Source organism: Schistocerca americana, chromosome 4, assembly GCF_021461395.2.
Source record: "Schistocerca americana isolate TAMUIC-IGC-003095 chromosome 4, iqSchAmer2.1, whole genome shotgun sequence".
Classification (NCBI taxonomy): domain Eukaryota; kingdom Metazoa; phylum Arthropoda; class Insecta; order Orthoptera; family Acrididae; genus Schistocerca; species Schistocerca americana.
In genome coordinates, this window is record NC_060122.1 from 782,451,805 (window position 1) to 782,473,794 (window position 21,990).

A 21,990-nucleotide genomic window follows, 5' to 3' on the forward strand; every position below is an offset into this window, starting at 1 on the left:
ACTGTTGTCAGTTAGTTAAAAGGTGAACAACTTTGCTTCCGCCATTTTTTCCCCAACATTTGAGGCTTTAATGAAACAAATTGGTTACACATTTATCATTCAAAGTATTTTACATCATTATCCACTACTTTCTCCCAACTTTTGGTCAGTGTATGAACCCCGCGTTGAAAAAATTGTTCATCTTTTGAAGCAATCCATGAATCGATCCAATTTGTGACTTCTTCATGAGATCGGAAGTGTTGGTCAGCCAGGTCATGCACCATTGATCTAAACAGGTGATAGTCACTGGGAGAAATGTCTGGAGAATATGGCGGATGGGGTAGGACTTTTCATTTTAACGTTCCCAAACATGTTTTGACCTCTTTTGCAACATGGGGTCGAGCGTTGTCATGCTGCAAAATCACTTTATCATGCCTCTCGCTGTATTGTGGTCATTTGTCTTCTAATGCTCTGCTCAAACGCATTAATTGCATTCGATAACGAGCACCTGTGATTGTTTCTCTTGGTTTTAACACCTCATAGTACATGATGCCGAGACGGTCCCACCAAATGCAGAGCATGATCTTGGAGTCGTGAATACTTGGTTTGACCATCGACATGAAAGTATGGCCAGGATATCCACATGATTTTTTGCATTTAGGGTTATTGTAATGAACCCATTTTTTGTCCCGAGTCACATTCGATGCAGAAATCCCTCCTGTTTTTGCCTCTGAAGCAACTGTTCACAAACACACAAACACTTTTCAACATCTCTTGGTTTCAGCTCACTCGGGACCCAAGTTCCTTCTTTCTGAATCATGCCCATAACCTTGAGACGTTTGGAAATGGATTGCTGTGTCACTCCCACTAATCATGCCAATTCTTCTTGAGTTTGACGCGAGTCTTCACTCAGCAATGTCTCCAATTCTGCATGTTCAGAAACATTCTCTCTTCCACCACCAAGCCAGTCTATGCTGTTAAAATCACTGTTCTTGAAGCATTGAAACCACTCATGACACTTTATTTCACTAATAGCATCCTTACCATATGTATTTGAGAGCATTTGATGAGACTCAGCCGCTGTTTTCTTCATATTGAAACAAAACAGTAACACCTCCCGCAAATGACGAGAATCAGGCTTGTAAACCGACATTTTCAATCAAGAGCAACTTTTTGGTGCAGACACAAATAGACTACTGTTTGAATGAGATTATGTTGACTGAGGTCCAAGCTAAGTTGTCGCCACCTATTGGCAAATGGCGGTATCAAAGTCATGCATCTTGTAGTTATTTGTGGACAATTTTAAAATTTTCCATTCTCTTTCTGATATTACGGCTATTGTTCATCAAATACAAATGGTGCTGAGGTAGCTGGAGATTTGTGTAAAACCACAAGTTTTAGTAGAATATATTAAATCTGGAGCTTTAAAGGCAGTAGATTGTCTTAAAGTGGCTCAGTAGCAGGACACTGGGTGCAGACAGGCCTTTTCTCATGTTATTTGATAAAGTTTCTGTTTGATAGTTTCTGCACTACATTTGTGCAGTCAATGAAATGGGAAGCCTTCTATAACTAAGAATGTTAAGCATCATCAACTGTAGTTTAGCTAAGCTGGCAACAGGCACTCCTGGAGCAAGCCATATACACTGAGTATGCATCAAAGTATGTGAGCTGTCAATTTCCATCCTGCAAAAATTATTTTTAGTCAGACATGTGTATAAGATACAGGCTTTCCTCTTTAATCTTGTTGCATAATGGTACAACTGGCTGCATTCCATCACTCAGTTGGGCATCTATTCATCCTGAAGAAGGTGAATTCTATCATTCAGTCTTGGCTAGACATGTGATACAACATAATTAACACTAGGAGGACTGGTATTTGTGAACTACCTAGAAGGACCATTTTGACCAGTGAAGTTTTTCTTCTTTCTTTTCAGTTTTACTTCTTAAGGTCGGTAGTGTGTCATGCTTATTGTACAAATGCGTTATACTTAAAAATTTCTGTAGAAAGTATAATTAATTAAATGAAAAAGATCGAAGTGCAGAATACATTGTAAATGCAAAATCAATTTAAACTAAACTTACAAATACAAATAAACATATAATTATACAGTAATAACATTTTTATCTGCATGACTTGTACTCAATAAAAGCCTCATGCAGGTCATAAACATATATTTAGTATGAAAAATAAAGAAAAATAGACACAAATTGATGTAGCAATAATGAGAAAATAACATTTTTTTCTCTCAATGACATCTTTTCAATCAAAGCCTCCATCTTTGTCAAAACACTTTGCACACATGTACTGAACACTTCCAGCACATGGACCACATACAAATTTCTAGCATTCCACACACAGATTTTTAGTTTTGTTTGAACATCTGCAACATTCAATATGGAAGGTCTTCCGTACCAGTACCTTATATTTTTCAGTGATAGCAGTGAATGTTTGAACAAGGCTTTCCTTGATTTTACATACAGAGAAGAGAGTTCTTCTGCTAATTTGAAAAGAAACATTCATTTGATAAATTTTTCTCCAGTTGTCTCTCTGTGAAGCACCCAGACACTGATCTTAGCAAGGTCTAGGACATTGAAAAACACATGCATAGGTCATCTGCAGCTGCCAAACTTGACAGAATATCACCCATTATGGAATTGTAGAAGCTCACACTTTCAGGGAATTTCTTCCATTTTTGCTTATCATCTGCAACTGACTGGTACATTGTGCTCGATAGAAGAATATTTTTCTTGGTCTTCCTCTGATAGGAAGTAATTGCTGTATAGCCAGATTTGTATAAAATAGTGTCATACAAAGATCTGGCAGTAGTCTTCTGATGGAGGAACTTCTCTTTGGGGCTTCTTCATTGTACCCGCCATGGTTGTGTCCTCCTGCTTCAGCTGCTCTGCAAGATGTTTGGCTGTGAAGAAATTGTCACATGTTAAATTTCTTCTTATCGAAGTGTAAGGTTATGTGGGCTGTGTAACAACATGCTCTGCACAGGTTATTTAGTGGTTCTTTCACTTTGTTTACCCAAGTAAGGAAATCCAGTTACCATATATTTACTACTGGCATCTGCTGCAAGCCAGAAATTCAAACCACATTTGCCTGGTTTATTGCTCACATGTTGTATATAGCAGCACCGAGCTTTGCATGGATAGAGCTGCTCTTCTAGGTTTATAAATGCACCTGGTTTATAGATCTGGATACAGTTAGCTACAAATAAATTCCAGACTGGAATAACTACTGCAAAGCCATTGGTCTTGAGTCTTTCGCCATGAGTGTACTTGTCATCAGATATTAAAAATTGCATGACTTCTGTGAACTTGTTTCTTCCCATAGCGTGAGGAAAAAATGCTGGCCCCCACACTTGAGACCACACAAGTTTCAGGGGGAAAATCTTTCCTCCATACACTCCACTTGCATGCATTGTAGCTGTGGCAGCTTCTAATTGGGCACTATCAAGTACCCACTGTCATCCTGGAGAAGTACTTGAGCTCTAATTTCTGTACAGTTTTTTATGTTCAGCAGAATATTATTGTTTATCAACACTCACCATGAACTCGAGTAACTGCCTGCAATTGTGTTTCTTAGCATTACACTTTGGCCCAGGAGTTTCTACCAACATGTTGTGACGCCCTAATCTTCCAGGTGCATGCGCTGGTGTATTTGAGTCCACTTTGTTCCATCGGCTGCAGCCTCTGTACTTCAAACTTCCAGATGCTGAGATGGATGTGATTTTTTTTTTTTTTTCCTCGGCTGTGAGTAGGAATTTGTGGTGCCACTGGAATCAAACGTTTAAGCACTATGTTATTTGTATGTTGTTGTACAGGTTCTGAGTGCTCATCTTCCGACTCTGATAATTTGCCTTGTTCTATTTCATGGGGCTGATGTTCCATGTATCTTTATAATCTTTGTCATCTTTATGTTTGCCTCCATAGTGCATTATTGCCTACCAAGCAAGGGGGTCTGGGTTTGATTCCCGGCAGGGGACTGGTTGCTGTGTGTCTTTCATCATCATTTTCATCATCATTGACATGCAAGTCTCCGAAGTGGCATCAACTAAAATTGACATGCAAGTCACCAAAGTGGCATCAACTACAAAGACTTGCAATATGGCAGCTGAACCCTGAAGGGGATATCCCAGCCAATAAATGCCATACGATTATTTGATTTCATTTGTCATCTTTATCATCCAACTCATCACATTCAAAAATACCTTCTCCTTTAGAAACTTCTCTGGTAAACTGTCCACATAATTGAGTAATTATTCATCTGAATGAAAACACTGGCATGCCATAATAATGAGAAAGTGTGCTAAACTTCTGCTGAACACAACAGTGTACTGACAGAAAACAGCAACTAAAGTATGTCCACTCTACCACTAAATAAAGTAAAATATAAAGTGATAGAGGGAACAAGATCACAACAATGAAGTAAAATGAGCTAAGCAGATGAAAAAATCCATTGTTACACCTCTATAGACATGAAATGTAGAAAGTATCTCAAAGGTCGGAATGACGGGCTGCGGTCCTTTAAGATAAAAATGTTTACAATTCGTTCAGTTTTTGTAATAGTTGTTTGTCTTCTACAGAAATTATAAACCACCAAGGCACACTAAAAGTCATGAAAAATAAGGCCCATAAATAAAAACTACGCTACTTATTAAATGTTCAACAATGCATACCATTCAGATTGACTGGTACGGTCCTTCTAATGTTAACACCATTATTGCAGCTATGATTGTTTGGTAGCAAGACTAGGGTTTCTTTTAATTTTTTAAATTTATTTGTTTTCCCCAGGAGAGAGAGTTTCAGGTTTAGATATGCTGAGGTGGTCCCTTGTTATTGGTGAGTTTGAGAGTGCTGTGTGATTATGATAGAAATTATTAACTGGCTGTACACATCTAATTTTTCATTTGACTATGTTGTGCGATTAAAAGTAATGAATTGACACAGTGTATTGAATGGGCTTTATCACTGGCTTGCAGTGCTGCTGTAACTGGGATTTATCTGGAATAAGAATAAACTCAAGTTTAAATTTTAGTACTTCAGCGTGTACTACATTGTTGATGGTTTTCCAAACCAGCCTCTTTACATATACACTAGTTTTCAGTAGAGCACCCAGATACAGTAGCTCTCCATAGTAGGTTTCCAGTGTGGTGGGTGTGCCATCTCCCATAGGCAACGAAGATACAAATAATCATTTGAGGCTGTACACATTAGGAATCTACCAGGGGCAAGCAGTAGCATCAGGTTTAATATGTTGCTGGGACTTGTGAGCAGTACAATCAGCAAGAAATCCAGAATAATCATACATTAATTTTGTAATCAGATAGATAAAAATCTACTCACCAAGTGGTGGTAGGAAAACACACATAAGAGAAGATTATGCTTACACAAGCTTTTGGAGCCAGTGGCTCCTTATTTTGGTAGAATGGTTTTGAGGGAAGGAAGTAGAGTGAAGGAAAAAGACTGGAGAGGTTTAGGGAAAGGGGTAGACTTTGGGAAAGTCACCCAGGACCGTGGATCAGGGGAGAGTTATTGGATGGGCCCTTAAATCCGGTCTGGTCAGTCTCCCCTGACCCATGGTTCTGAGTGACTTTTCCAAAATCTACCCCTTTTCCTAAACCTCTCCAGTACTTTTCCTTCACCCCTCTTCCTACCCCTCCAACCCTTCTGCCAGTAGAAGGAGCCACTTACTCTGAAAGCTTGCATAAGTATAACCTTATTTTTTTGTGTGTGTTTTCCTGCTGCCACTTTGTGAGTATATTTTTATCTATCCAAGTACATTATATTGTCAGTAATTGATTATTTTCATTGTTATACATGTTAGATTTTGGGATAAATGTTTTGTTCATTTTTAAATAAGCACCACATTTTAGAGCAATTTATATGGAGATCTCCAAGTAATCACTGGCAGGCAGAAACTTCACCATATCTTTATAATCTTCTTAGCAAATTAATTTACAGTCATCAACAAAGAACTTTATATGAATCTGAGGCACTGGCGTGATTGAAAATTGATTAATGGAAGAACTTTTGGATATTATCAGCATCCATATCAAAACATTCAGAAAATGTGCCCAGTGCATGAAATGGTCCAGAAAATACTTCCTCCTTACAATTAGTGGAAAAGAGGCAATGTTTATCAGAACAATTGTTTAAAATTTTGGCTGTTTGTGTAACAGTTATCGAAGTATGAGCTTTCTTTTATAGTTTTGAATTTCTTCATTAATAATTGTAAATGTATATGTGTTTTAATCACTCTCATCCCATATGTAAAACAGTGCACCTGCTAAGGATCCAGTTATCAGGTTTCCTAAAAACAAAACATCTTAACATGGAGAGCGTGCTAAATCAGTTGATTTTCTGCCTTGTAATCCCTTCCAGTCCTACGAAGAGATATTATAAAAAGTGTTTATTTTTCTTCAGATGGAAAGCTGAATTCATTGGAAGAATTTCGAATTCAACGAGATGAATTAATGAATAAGTTCAGCCTTCAAGAAAAAGAGATTGCTGAGCAGGAAAAAAGACACAAACAGACACTCTATGAAGTGGAAAGGCAATTCATCCTTGCAAAGGATAAGTATGTTATAAAAATGTTTTATATTTAGATGTAGTACTTCTGAACCAACTACACATGGTCAATCATTTATTATTGTGAGAGAGTTCATTTTAAAACTCAAAACATTAAAATATGACATTCAGAACTAACTTTAGAATAATTCTTAATTCCATCATACCAGTATTCACATTTAATTACCAGATCTACTAGCTGAGACAGTAAAAATTAAAGTATGTAGATGAAATACAGAATACCGATACAAGTACTGTGTCAATGTCCTGGGTTATATCTCATATCACCCCTCAGAGTTGTCAGACTTTATGGCACAGTTCATGGTGATCTGTCTCTCACATGGAGAGGTCCTCAGCACTGCATTCAACTCTGAAACTATCTATGGTGTGATGTAGTTTAAGATCCCAGCTATCACTCACTGCAGACACTCGCCCTGGTGGGCCCTTGTTTGCAAGTAATTGATGACAAAAGAGTTGGAATTTTGTGTGATACTCTATAGTGTTACGAAAGTTGCATCATATAGTCTGGTTGTGTGGTGTAATGGATAAGATAACAGATTCACATGCAGGAGGTTGTGGGTTCTGAGGTGCAGGACTTTGGTTCGAGATGGACTCTGGCATCAGGTATGTTAAATTGTGTTAAATAAGCATGTGCCACCTCCCCTAATGATATGAGGACACAGGGGGTCATGCAGTACAGCAGCTAACCCCAGACATGCTCAGTAAGTAGTTCCATAGAGCACATGCCAGCAAACTGCCCAAGGAGCAAACAACCGGCACAACTGCCATGCACGGAAAGCATGACTGCTCCACAACAGAATGGATACACTGGAGTGTTAACAGGTGAAGAACCATGTGCAAATGAAGAGCTAACCATAGCCGTAGCCACCACCGTAGCGACAGCGCTGTTAACCACGTGCAAAGAGGCCCAGCCTGTCTCTCTGGCCTTGGTCGGTGTGGGGGAGAAGTGAAAGCTCAGCTCCGACTTAGAGGGTGAGCAGCACTCAGTGGAGAGCAAACCAGCCCAGGGCCCCACTCCCTCCTCTGCTGCCCAGTGGCTGAGAATCACAGAGGTTGGCGCCCCCATCCAGGAAACAGCTGTGACCAGCCAGCGGGCCAGACCCAGCTGCAACATACCGCAGACATTCAGCGAGATGTGCGAAATAAGATCAAGAAATCAGTAAACAAAATAGCATGCATACTGAAAGAGTCTGATGATGAGAGAAAAGAGAATAATGTAGAACAGCAAAAGCTGGCAAAAACTAAAACCCAAGAAAATGTGAAATTGATGGATACAAGTGGTGCAGAAGTGTCAGACGCAGCACCCACAAATACAAAAAGACTACAAACAACCCAAGATGTGGTCCTACTGCTGGACTGGCCACAGCAAACACCCGACCTATGCCCGTAAAGTGCCTAATGCGTACCACTGTAAATTCGCAGGAAAACAGTGCACATGATCCTCTGATGCAGTGTCAACCGAATGAACTTCTCAGTGAAATTAGAGGCTCTTTCAGACTTCTTGCAGCACAGAACAACAGACATAATTCTTCTACAAGAGGTAGTAACAGTGCAAAGAGAAGAGGTACTGGACTATCACATTTACAGTAACATTGATGCTGAAACCCAATGAGGGACAGCAATCATGGTCAGAGAAGAAATTGAAACAGGAGAGTCAAAACTAAAGATAAACAAGAATGGTTTGGTGGTAGAAATTGCAGGAACACTATTCATAAACATATATGCACCATGGGGAATGAATAACAAGAATGCCAGAAGTCAGTTCCTCAGTGAATGCAATTCCGAACTCCTCCTGCACAACACCAACATTGTGCTAGGGGGATTTTAATTGTGTTGCAGCGCCAGAAGATCAGATCCCAGAGCCAAATCTATGTGCAAAGCTGCAAGAGCTGATAAGGCATCTGAAGCTCATCGACACATGGTGTCTGCACAACAGGGACAACACAAGAGTTCACATTCCACTACAACAGGGGGAAAAGCAGACTAGACAACGTGTATGTGACCAGAGAGTTGGCCACCTCTGTATCACAAGTAGAAGTCTGTCCAGTGATCTTCTCTGATCACTGTGCATATGATACCAAAATCCACCAGCCAAGAAGATAGATTACTGGTCAGAAAAGAAGACGGAAAATGAACACGATATTCTGAAATCACAAAGATAATAGGAGAATGTTGAGAAAGACGAGATTCATACAATTCCACTGTAGATGGTGGGTAGAACATGGCAAGCCAGCCATCAGAAGATTGCTGATTAGATACAGTGCGGGAAAAGCTTTCTGGAGAAAAATCATGGCAGAGTCCCATGCACTCAGTCTAAAAGATGCCCTAAATGCCCTTCAGACAACCCACAGTAACTGACATATATGAGAGTATTGAAAGCACATCTCCTCAACATCAAATGACAATGAATGAAAGGTGTCATTGCTCACAGCCAGAAACACGGCATCATCGAAGATAAGCCTGCCACTGTGCACCACTCACACAGACAAAGGCAATGTGCAAACAGCAAGCTCATCATTAAACTCTGCAACCATTATGGAAACAAGCTGTCTACTAAACAAAAAATCCTACACCATGTAGAAAATCACTTCAGTGACCTCTTCGGAAGCAAAGAGACAGCCGACATCAAAATGGCAGACATCCTACTGGAAACACATCAGATCCTGAGCAGTGCAGACTGGGTGCTACTGACTGAAAGCATTACTGAGGATGAGGTGAGAGTCATCCTCAAAGGCAGCGCAAATGGCAGAGCACCAGATGCCTTTGGCATCCCCAAGGAATTCTAAAGCCAGCTCTGGGACCTATTAGGTGGTTTCTTAAGTGAAATAGTAAATGAAATCTTAAATGGGGCAGAAATACCAACCTCATTCTTCAATGGGACAGTAATTCTGCTCCCAAATAAACAGGCGGTGAAACAGATTGAGGAGTTCAGATGTATAAAGCTGTTGAATACAGATTACAAGATTGCTACAAAATGCTCGCAGACAACATCAATACAGCATTAATAAAGGCCATTAGCCTTAGGCAAATGTGTGCTGTACATGGCAGGAGCATTTTCAACTCTGCCTGCACATACAGAGACAGCATTGTGCTTGCCGCAACCACCAGAGTGACGACAGCAATAATTTCTAATGATTTTCACAAGGCACTCAACAGGATCAGCCACTGGTACCTACTTCAAATGCTGACAGTATTCTGATTTGGCTACAGATTTACTCAAATCACAAGAAATTTCCTAACGAATGCCACATCAACTACATCCATAAGTGGGTGGACATTAAGAAGAATTAAATTAGGGAGGTCTGCAAGGCAAGGCTGCCTACTGTCCATGGCCCTTTTCACGGCTGCACTTGGCCCACTCCTGTGGAAACTGGCAGCCACTTTAAATGGTTACCACATAGGACCACAAATGGTCGCATGCTTAGCCTATGCCAATGCTGTGGGAATTTTCATCAACAATGAGGAGGATATTGACAAAATTGAGACAATCATGAAAACATTCCATATTGCATCAGGGACAAGGATGAATCCTAAGTAAACAGTGCTGCCCCCCATTGCTAATGTGAGTGTAACAATCAACAGGCAGTGATACTGAATAACAAACATCCATAAAATACTCAGGATAGAAATACGAAAATGTGTACTAAAGATGGCAGCATCTGGCAAAAAACCCTTCACACATGTGAACGGAAACCTATCACTGGGAAAAAGAGTGGAACTGATCAACACGACAGTCCTGTCAGATGCCTGGTATATGGCACAGATACTACGTGCACCAAGAGAAATTGCAAGAGTGATCCAAGGGGTAGTCTATGAGCTGTTGTGGATGCGGGAGATCTTCAAAGTATGATGTGCTCACTGAGGAAGGAGGAAGAGGGCTGGGATTAGTCAAAGTGAAAATGAAGTGTGCACCATTGTTGCTCCACAGAGCAATGCAAATGGAAATAAGAATGCAAACAGCTTCATGGCCTGCCTAATAAACACCTATAGGCCATGGTGAGAGGATGTGCTGCATACACCAGCCATATCCCCTTCAAGATGCGTAACATCAGTCAACTGACACCCAACAAGAGCTACGCGCTCCCCACTGTAGCTAACACACAACTAAGAATAGCGAAAAACATCTAAGTGCACTGAGAGGGCACACAAGCGAGACAAAAATCGAGACAAAATTATGAGACCTCAACTAGGTAGTAGTCTGGAAAAACATCATACAATGGGCAACACCAGAAAACTCCAAACCTATGTGGTACAAGGTTGTGCACACTATCATACCAACAAATGAGATGCTGGCCCTAATCTATATGAGAAAATCAACCAACAGTGAAATGTGCAACAAAAAGGGCACTACAGAACACTGTTTCCTTAGCAGGGCAAGCAGTAATATATGGGCGACATGCAAAAAAGTGGTAATCCACATAAACAGGAGTGATCCACGCAATATACAAGTTACAGCACTCACTGTCCCTGAAGCAAAACTGTTCCCCAGACAAAAGCACATGGCCACAGTGTGAATATTAGCTTTGACGGCCCACACAGTCATCACAAAAAAACCATTGGACAGTGCAATTCCTTATGGGCTTGTGGGAAGAACATGAGGGCAAAACAACATGCCGAATACTGCAAGACTTTCCACAACTTCCTGGAGATACCACTAACCCCCGCCTTCAGGGATGCCTGCTGCAACGTCATTTGACTGCCGCCATCACTGCCACTGTGGACCCCTACACCCAACATCCTCGTCACCGCCGTCAACCCCCTCCCATCCCTCCCACACCCCACAAGCATTAAGAATTATGAGGTGTGTTTCAAAGTGCAATAAAATGATAGCAAAAAGTGTTTCCTTTTTTTATGTTTCTCACATTCAAAATTCTTCTGGCGGTATCATCATAATCCTTTTTGTGTGTTTACTCTCACTGTGTGCAAACACAACTTGTGCCAAACAGTGATTATCATGCTATCATTACAACTGTGCACTGAAATCAATTAGTGTGCACCACTGAAATCAGTTAATGTTTACATATTTAAATGTGCCCTCTCTTTCATCGTAACTGCCTACCTCTCTCTCTGCTCTGTCTCTCCTATTCTTGCTTCTCACTTTTATAAAATTTATTCTATATTTTGCTTTTCCCATTGCACCCCAATGTGTTATTTCTTACTCAGTTTGTCTAAATGTAACATGATTTGTTTTTCTATCTCTCTCTTTTGTATAGATGAAATGTGCATATATGTAAAAGGTCGCTCTACTCAACATAATCATGAATAGCAGGAAAATCAAACATTAAAAGTTAAAATAAATTCTCCTTCTTGCTGATTTTCAATGTACCTTTCCTTCTTCTTATGTGACCTAATATTATGTGTGTTCTTGCTTCCCCTTTTTTAGACATTTTATGTAAGTAGTTAAAATACCACACCATATTAAATTTAGAAACAGTCTGAACCATACAGTGTCAACCAGGAATTACACTGCCTCTATGTGCTAGTAAACCTATAAGAACAATGCACAGAACATTAATTGCCATTACCATATGGCCATTATATACGGCCTCAAATACAAAACATATACAACATAAAATACCACTGTAGGCAAACAAGGGATAAGTAACAAGAGATTCTACTGTTATTATTATTATTTTTTTTTTTTTTTTTTTGTGTAATTCAGCTCCTTATTGCATCCAAATGTTTTCTGATTTCCGTTTGCTCTGTATAAATAAATGATAAATGTAGCATTTCCCTTTTCACAGAAAAGGCAATCTAATGTACTAAAATGCATAAGCAAACACTACTGAACTCAATTCAAGGGACAGTCACAAACTAAAGAGTCTCATAAACCAAAGACCTGGACTATACCAAAATGATCAGTTGTCTTTGAAATGCGAAACAGGTGAAGTGATTTGTCAAAATCTGGTATGTTATTCTGTAAATAAAAGTTTATATACATTACACAAAAAAGGTTCAAATGTCAGGTGCCATAAGTTTCTTTTATCTTTCTTCAAATTATCTTCATAATTTCTTTCACTCAGTTTTTTTTTTTAATTTCTATTCCTTTGTCACATAATTTTAATCACCATATGAACTTTTTCATTTGTTTCATTTTTCTTTATATCGTCCTTTTTACAATCAGAATTTTTTTTTTAATGTGAGTTTAATTATATTTATCTATTATAGTATTCAGTTATTTGAAAAGTCTGATATCAGTTAGGAAACAAAAGATGAAATAACCTATTACTATTTGTGCAATGGTGCAAAAAATGTATTTTTGTTACCAGGTGTACTTTTTTTCCATGGTAATCTTCATGCAAATATTTAAAACATAACCTAAATACCTACTGCACTATGAACAAAATAATGTAGATGAAAATTTAAATGAAAGACAGGTTTATAATTTAAACAAGATTCAAGCAAAATGAGAAATAGATATAACGTGGATGAAAAAACAGAGCGACAAAACAAAAGAAGTTAAATCAAAATTAATACATAAAATTAATTAAAAACATATGAACAAAGATTTCAAGCAGAGAAAGAATGACAGGAAGAAAAATGAGGGCAAATGAAGAAGTTGATATTATGATTAAAATTATGTGACAAAGGAATGGGATTAAAAAATTACATTTAAAGTAATTAAATGAATAAAAATTATGATCAAAGTTATTTCAGTAAAGATTTAAAAAAAAAAAAAAAAAAAAAAAAAGAAAAAAAGAAAGTTACTGAACCTGAGGAAATTCGAACCCATAACCTCCTGCATCCAATGCTGTTATCCTATCTATTACACCATGCAACCGGACTATGTAATGCAGCTTTTTGAATGCCACTGAGTATCGCACAAAGTTCCAATTTTCTTTTTTTTTCCATCAGTTACTTGCAAACGAGGGCCCACCAGGGTGAATGGCTGCAGTGTGTGGTATCTGGAATCTTAACCTATATCACCATATAGATAGTTCCAAAAAGTCGATTGCATCACTGGGACATCTCTTTGTCAGATGGAGATGTTGAGGTTAGTGGACACCTTTGTGCTATTAAAAATGAGTAGGCAGTATGCCTGCAATGGGTTTCATGTTATCCATTCTCTTTATCATCATGAAAACAACAACACAAATGTGAGGAAAACAGACCAAAACCACCCATTGAAGTTAGCTTCAATAAACAGTCACCCTGAAGCCATTCGATTTGCATCAACTTGGAAGGTTTGTATCCTACTCTCTGCCTCACAACTTTTGTTTCTTTAAAATAAATAAAGAAAAAAGATAATCTCTTCCTAAAAATTCTATTTTGTTTGAACTAAACAAGAAAAATAGCCATAGTTAAAACTAAGGGCTACTCAAGCTTTTACACTCCTGGAAATTGAAATAAGAACACCGTGAATTCATTGTCCCAGGAAGGGGAAACTTTATTGACACATTCCTGGGGTCAGATACATCACATAATCACACTGACAGAACCACAGGCACATAGACACAGGCAACAGAGCATGCACAATGTCGGCACTAGTACAGTGTATATCCACCTTTCGCAGCAATGCAGGCTGCTATTCTCCCATGGAGACGATCGTAGAGATGCTGGATGTAGTCCTGTGGAACGGCTTGCCATGCCATTTCCACCTGGCGCCTCAGTTGGACCAGCGTTCGTGCTGGACGTGCAGACCTCGTGAGACGACGCTTCATCCAGTCCCAAACATGCTCAGTGGGGGACAGATCCGGAGATCTTGCTGGCCAGGGTAGTTGACTTACACCTTCTAGAGCACGTTGGGTGGCACGGGATACATGCGGACGTGCATTGTCCTGTTGGAACAGCAAGTTCCCTTGCCGGTCTAGGAATGGTAGAACGATGGGTTCGATGACGGTTTGGATGTACCGTGCACTATTCAGTGTCCCCTCGACGATCACCAGTGGTGTACGGCCAGTGTAGGAGATCGCTCCCCACACCATGATGCCGGGTGTTGGCCCTGTGTGCCTCGGTCGTATGCAGTCCTGATTGTGGCGCTCACCTGCACGGTGCCAAACACGCATACGACCATCATTGGCACCAAGGCAGAAGCGACTCTCATCGCTGAAGACGACACGTCTCCATTCGTCCCTCCATTCACGCCTGTCGCGACACCACTGGAGGCGGGCTGCACGATGTTGGGGCGTGAGCGGAAGACGGCCTAACGGTGTGCGGGACCGTAGCCCAGCTTCATGGAGACGGTTGCGAATGGTCCTCGCCGATACCTCAGGAGCAACAGTGTCCCTAATTTGCTGGGAAGTGGCGGTGCGGTCCCCTACGGCACTGTGTAGGACCCTACGGTCTTGGCGTGCATCCGTGCGTCGCTGCGGTCCGGTCCCAGGTCGACGGACACGTGCACCTTCCGCCGACCACTGGCGACATCATCGATGTACTGTGGAGACCTCACGCCCCACGTGTTGAGCAATTCGGCGGTACGTCCACCCGGCCTCCCGCATGCCCACTATACGCCCTCGCTCAAAGTCCGTCAACTGCACATACGGTTCACGTCCACGCTGTCGCGGCATGCTACCAGTGTTAAAGACTGCGATGGAGCTCCGTATGCCACGGCAAACTGGCTGACACTGACGGCGGCGGTGCACAAATGCTGCGCAGCTAGCGCCATTCGACGGCCAACACCGCGGTTCCTGGTGTGTCCGCTGTGCCGTGCGTGTGATCATTGCTTGTACAGCCCTCTCGCAGTGTCCGGAGCAAGTATGGTGGGTCTGACACACCGGTGTCAATGTGTTCTTTTTTCCATTTCCAGGAGTGTATGTTATTCATTGGTAGAAGTGCCTACCAACATAGATAGCTATAATTAAGATGACAAAGTTGCAACTGATTCTCAGTCAACAGTGATGTACCTACAGCATAATGTTTTTATCATGAAAAGAAATAAACCTGTGATATAATACAGTAGCATTATGAACAAACTGTATTTTCAGGTAAAAACATCTTTGATTATGCAATTAAAATTACCATCTCGTGATGGTACACATCAGTCTGTCATCACAACCAAAATTTTGTATTCACATTCCAACTTCTATCCAAGGTATTGTCTGCCATCTGATACCAAACTTTAGACAATGTAACAGATCAGTCAGTTACCCACAGTTTTGCATTCACATTCCTTGGCTTCACTCTCTCACAACCAAATTATCTTTCAACCTAACCTAAAGTGAAAGCAACAATATCTTATACTGTAGTTGAGATAGAGAGCACATGACATCATTATACTAAAACCGATATATTAATCATCTGACTGTTGGATACTGACTGCAGGCCATGTATTCCAACAGGTACATGCCACTGAACCCAAACTATTGCACAGTCCCTTGGAAGATACTTGTAAAAATGATCCAAATAACTAACAATCTTCAAATGTCAAGGGCCAGTAAATGCAGGGTGATTCAAAAAGAATACCACAACTTTAGGAATTTAAAACTCTGCAACGACAAAAGGCAGAGCTAAGCACTATCTGTCGGCGAATTAAGGGAGCTATAAAGTTTCATTTAGTTGTACATTTGTTCGCTTGAGGCGCTGTTGACTAGGCGTCAGCGTCAGTTGATGCTAAGATGGCGACCGCTCAACAGAAAGCTTTTTGTGTTATTGAGTACAGCAGAAGTGAACTGACGACAGTTGTTCAGCGTGCATTTCGAACGAAGTATGGTGTTAAACCTCCTGATAGGTGGTGTATTAATCGTTGGTATAAACAGTTTACAGAGAATGGGTGTTTGTGCAAAGGGAAAAGTTCTGGATGGCCGAGAACGAGTGATGAAAATGTAGCATGCATCCAGCAAGCATTTGTTCGCAGCCCAGGAAAATCGACTCGCAGAGCTAGCAGAGAGCTGCAAATTCCACAATCAACTGTATGGAGAGTCCTACGAAAAAGGTTAGTTATGAAACCTTATCGTCTGAAATTGGTTCAAGCACTGTCTGCATCTGATAAGATTAAAAGAATCAATTTCTGTGATTTTATCCTTGCTCAAATGGAAACAAATGAATCTTTCGTTTCAAAGATTGTGTTTAGTGATGAAGCAACTTTCCACACTAACGGGAAAGTCAACCGTCACAATGTCTGTATATGGGGCACTGAGAATCCGCGGGAAACAACTCAGTATGAATGTGACTCGCCTAAGATGAACGTTTTCTGTGCCATTTCAGCCAATAAAGTTTTTGGTCCCTTTTTCTTCGAAGGTGCTACTGTAACTGGACTACAGTATCTGGAGATGTTAGAGAATTGGCTGTTCCCTCAGCTCGAACAAGAAGCACAACAATTCATATTTCAGCAGGGTGGAGCGCCACCACATTGGCACTTATCTGTCCGTAACTACCTGAACGTCAACTACCCGAGGCGATGGATCGGCCGCCAGGCAGCCCGTGACAGAGCACTTCATCACTGGCCTCCAAGAAGCCCTGATCTTACCCCCTGCGATTTTTTCTTATGGGGGTATGTTAAGGATATGGTGTTTCAGCCACCTCTCCCAGCCACCATTGATGATTTGAAACGAGAAATAACAGCAGCTATCCAAACTGTTATGCCTGATATGCTACAGAGAGTGTGGAACGAGTTGGAGTATCGGGTTGATATTGCTCGAGTGTCTGGAGGTGGTGGTGGTTAGTGTTTAACGTCCCGTCGACAACGAGGTCATTAGAGACGGAGCACAAGCTCGGGTTAGGGAAGGATTGGGAAGGAAATCGGCCGTGCCCTTTCAAAGGAACCATCCCGGCATTTGCCTGAAACGATTTAGGGAAATCACGGAAAACCTAAATCAGGATGGCTGGAGACGGGATTGAACCGTCGTCCTCCCGAATGCGAGTCCAGTGTGCTAACCACTGCGCCACCTCGCTCGGTGAATGTCTGGAGGGGGCCATATTGAACATCTCTGAACTTGTTTTTGAGTGAAAAAACACCTTTTTAAATACTTTTTGTAATGATGTATAACAGAAGGTTATATTATGTTTCTTTCATTAAATACACATTTTTAAAGTTGTGGTATTCTTTTTGAATCACCCTGTATATCTGTGTCTACAGATGCAGTTGACAAGCTACATACTGCTTGAGTCAATGAAATCAGCTGCGAGTGAGGACTGGCATATATAGCTGAGACAGGGCAACTGATTAGCACACAGATAACTGAACGTCAGAGATACATTCATCTAAGACAATGCACCACAGATGATATTTCCAATACAGATAAACTAACATACTGGCAAAACAGCCTCTTACCTTGAGGAGAAAGATTAGAAAGGTATTAGAAATAGCCAAGCAGCTCATGGACATGAATAAAGAAAATGGGTATAGACTTTCAGCATCATGGCTCCCAGCAGTAACAGCACTACAGGGCAACCAACATCTCTCACAAAGTAATACACACACATGTGCAGGAGACCACAGTGGCAGTAGGTATGCAGAGTACTGGCACACCTCAGCCGGCATTAGGCATTAAGTAAACAGTGCTACACCGTAACTGCTGCCCGTTTCTTCACCAATGGAAAGAAATAGCACAAGCATCAGTCAAGGATTTCTATTTCCACCAATAATAAGAAATCAACCAAACGGCAATAAAGGATGTCTAACACCCCTCCTCCTCATCCTCAATACGACAGCAGCTTATGAAAACAGTTTCTTCCACTAGTATAAAAGAAATAAAGTTTTTCTTGTTCAGCAGTAAGCAAAACACCATTTGCAATAGTGGGCAAAACATCAGAGAATTTTATGTGTTGACAATGTGGTCACATACTGTGAAGTATTTTATTGGGTGTGTGTCTATTCATTTACATATAAAATTGACATACAGAGTCTGCATCTTTATAGCCTGAAGGTAGTTTTTATGTTTTGATGGAAAGTGTAGTCCCTAATCTGCAGTGTCTTTGACAGTTTGTCAATTACATATTCTATTTGTGTGTACTGTAAACTATAATGAGTATTTATGTAACTGTGTCTCATAAATCCTTATAAAATAATGTATTCTTTTATATTTCTTCTAAACATGTTCTTATTGTAAAACCTGACATGTCTCGTAGACATCAAATTGAATGAGTTGAAAATTATATCTAACGGGATGAATAAACAACATTTCACATACATTATTTGACTGAAAGTATCAAGCACCTCTATGCAATGCAGAATTGACCAGTAGATGTTATGAGAGCCTGGCCCATCAGTATAAATAGTGGTATGGAGTATTGTGGTGTCAGCACAGTAGCAATGGGTCAGTCAGGAGAGACCTGTGACTTCAAACAAAAACTACTCATTGGATGTAACAAATCCAACAGGGACATTTCAACCCTTTTAAAGTGGCCCAAGTCAACTGTTAGTGATGTGATTGTGAAGTGGAAATGTGGAGGAACAACCACACCTTAACCAAGATCAGTATTAACAGATGTGGACTGTCCGGCATAGCAAAGTGTCAGTGTAAAAAGTGGCATAAAATCAGTGGAAGAAATCACTTGTGAGTACCAAAATGCTACCAGTAGGCCATATATCACAATAACTGTGCATAGGGAGTTGAAAAGAATGGGTGGAGTGGTTGAGCAGTTCCTTATAAGCCACACATTTCTGTAGTCAATCTCAAGAGACGCTTAAGGGGGCATGAAAAGTGATCACTGAACAGTGGATGACTCATAATGAGTTATTTTGAGTAATGAATCATGTTATGTCCTGTGACAATCCAATGGAAGGGTTTGGGTTCGATGAATGCATGGAGACTGTAACCTGCCACTAGCATACTGCCAAAAGTGAATCGTAGAGGTAGTGTTAGTTACAGTATGGGGGCGTTCTTCATAGGTATGGTGTAGTCCCCTTATTGTGCTTAAGGAAACACTAAATGCAGAAGGATATGAACACATTTTACAACATTACGTACTGCGTGCAAGAGGAACAGCATCTATGAGGCAATCGTGTTATAACACTATACTGCATCGCGTATTATATCAACATACAATGTGTATTACGATGCAGTAAATGTTACCCTCTAGGAGGATTTATGTAAAATTGACCATGAGTTACCTAATGGGTTTGGCTTATCGAACCTGAAATCAGTGTTACAGAAGAAATCAGAAAGCTAAAGATTGAAATTTGGCAAATGTTTTAAGTAACCAAGTTTACTTAAATGAAATAAAAAATGGTCACCAGCCTAATTAGGCATAGTAATGTGAGACATTACTTTTATATAACATGTATAGAGTTATGATAAAGGAAAGCTAACATTACTTCTTTTTCAAAGTAGTGCAATGAACTCTACCATAATCAGACAAGTGATGCTAACAGTTAGAACTAGTAGGTATTCGCAGGTTCTCACAGGTACAGTTAACAGCTTTATCTCTTCTCAACAGTAATACTTTGTCATATATAAATTATCTCATCATCAAATGTTGTGAAAGACACTACCAAACCAAAAATGAACATGGACATAGTCCTGTTTCAATAGTTACTTTTCACATAGTACAAATATAAATGAACATCACTTGCAATAGGATTTTTATACTCATTAAGAGGTAATAATTTTTCTATTTTTATGAATGAGAGCAGTTATGATAACTTTATCTTCAACAAGCAAAATTGTTGGTAGGGGCTCTCAAACTGACTTTCCAATTTTCACCACACAAAGTACACAAAACAAAAAATTTACTTCAACTGCAATTAATATATCAGGGTGTCTACGACCCGGGACAACCGGGAGATCCGGAAATAACCCAGGAATTTTTTCATCTGGGAGAAAAGCGGGAAAAACCCGGGAATTTTTTAGACTTTCGGGAAATTTTCGTTGATTAAGTTTTCAGTTAATTTTTTGTAATTTTGACTGGTAAGAACCGATACTCTAACTAAAGGCTATTACTGTATCCTGCTACTGCAGAATAATACTGCAGCGTTAAAACATGAACGAGAGAAAAAAATGAAAATAAAACTTAAATTGAAAAGGAAATGCGCCATATAAAATAACAAAGTGCTCATACAAGTGTCTGTCAACAGCAGAATGTGTCAAAGGCTTTTTAGTAGCTTTTCCCACTTCTGGCTACAGAAATGTGGCTGTTGGTTGTGGAAGTAGCAGTAGCAGCAACCAGCCACATGGTACCCAGAAAAATTTTACTGGCGTGCCAAAGCTGTCAGATTCACGCATGCGCAGTAGGCCCAGATCTAGTGGGGGCTGAGGGCAAACCGGGGTATCTGAACCGGGTGGGAATTATAAGTTGATTTTTGAATGCATGCATATTGTACGTGATGCCTCTGCCAGGGGAATCGTCGTCACATCTAGAAACAAACTTTCCTGCATACAAAACAGGATGGGGCTTTATGAGCTGAGCGGAATAAAACCAAACCGGAGAATGCCAACTGCTGCTTGTTTATGTGGTTGATTCGGTTTGCGAATGTTCAGCGTTGTTATAATTACTAATGAAATCCATAGATTCAGACTACCAGAGTGGAAATAAATGAGTAACAGGAATAACAGGTAAGAAAGATTACATATTATCTTCTCGGTATATCCAAGAAAGTGAAATTTTGACAGAAAATTTTTGGCCAGATCGCTACACTAGACAGGGTCAGTTGCAGTCCCTGGCTAGCAGCTGTTTAAGTTCCATTCTGGAAGTAGCGCGGGAAACGCATTTTACAAACTCATAATAATGACTAACCGGAGACTCATAATAACAACTAACCAGAGAATAATCTCTGGATAACTAAACTGGTGATTGTGGCAGAGGTAGTAAAGTTAACTGGAGAATGAGTTTTGAGAGTGGTAGGAATAGTTACAGAATTAGTGATGATAAGACTGTTTGTTAGAAGGAGAAGAAATGGGGAAATCACACAAATTATGGAAGAATATGACGATTCCAAATTTATACAAAAAATTTGTTCTATTTTTTGGTCTCGTGCATGAGAAACTGGAGCGCATGAATGAAATGTGTAACTATTTCCTAACGTAAAGCTTTTTGCTTGTAGTAGGCCAAATAGGTATTTCGTATTGGTACTTGGTGAATTATTTTGTTGTATTATAAAAATGATCATTATTGCCGAAACAGTGTCGCTTATTTGGTGTATGTTACAATTGCTGCAATATTAGAAAGGCCTATTTTGTTTTATTCAGCACACAGTGACAAAATAGACATAATCAGATTGAGAAACCACACCAGTCTGGAGCACGAATTGTATTAACAGCTTTTTCAGTATATTTCCATTTTTCACGTAGCAAAACGTTTGATGAACTTTGATGAGGTAATAGTTCTTTCGCAGAAAGGAAAGAATGACATGTAAAGCTTTAGCAAGAGTAGAGAGAAAAATCACTAGGACCTAAGGATTGAAGAAATGTGTACTGGCTTGCCTGTCTTATGTATTTACTGGTTTTAGGTATCCTATATTTAATTTTATGTTACACAGAAGAGCAAGTCGTTAGCTAATAGGCAATAAAGAGTCCTGATTTTCTGAAGAGTACTTGT

General features: G+C 40.0%; 1 protein-coding gene across 1 annotated transcript in view; it reads left to right on the top strand.

Annotated features, from left to right (window-relative positions):
* Nucleotides 1–21,990, top strand: part of LOC124613799 (cilia- and flagella-associated protein 157) — a 114,620-nt gene that overhangs the window by 37,833 nt on the left and 54,797 nt on the right. The window contains exon 4 of the mRNA XM_047142522.1: nt 6,412–6,565. Within this exon, the coding sequence (XP_046998478.1) occupies nt 6,412–6,565 (154 nt within the window). The remainder of the gene's footprint in view (nt 1–6,411; nt 6,566–21,990) is intronic.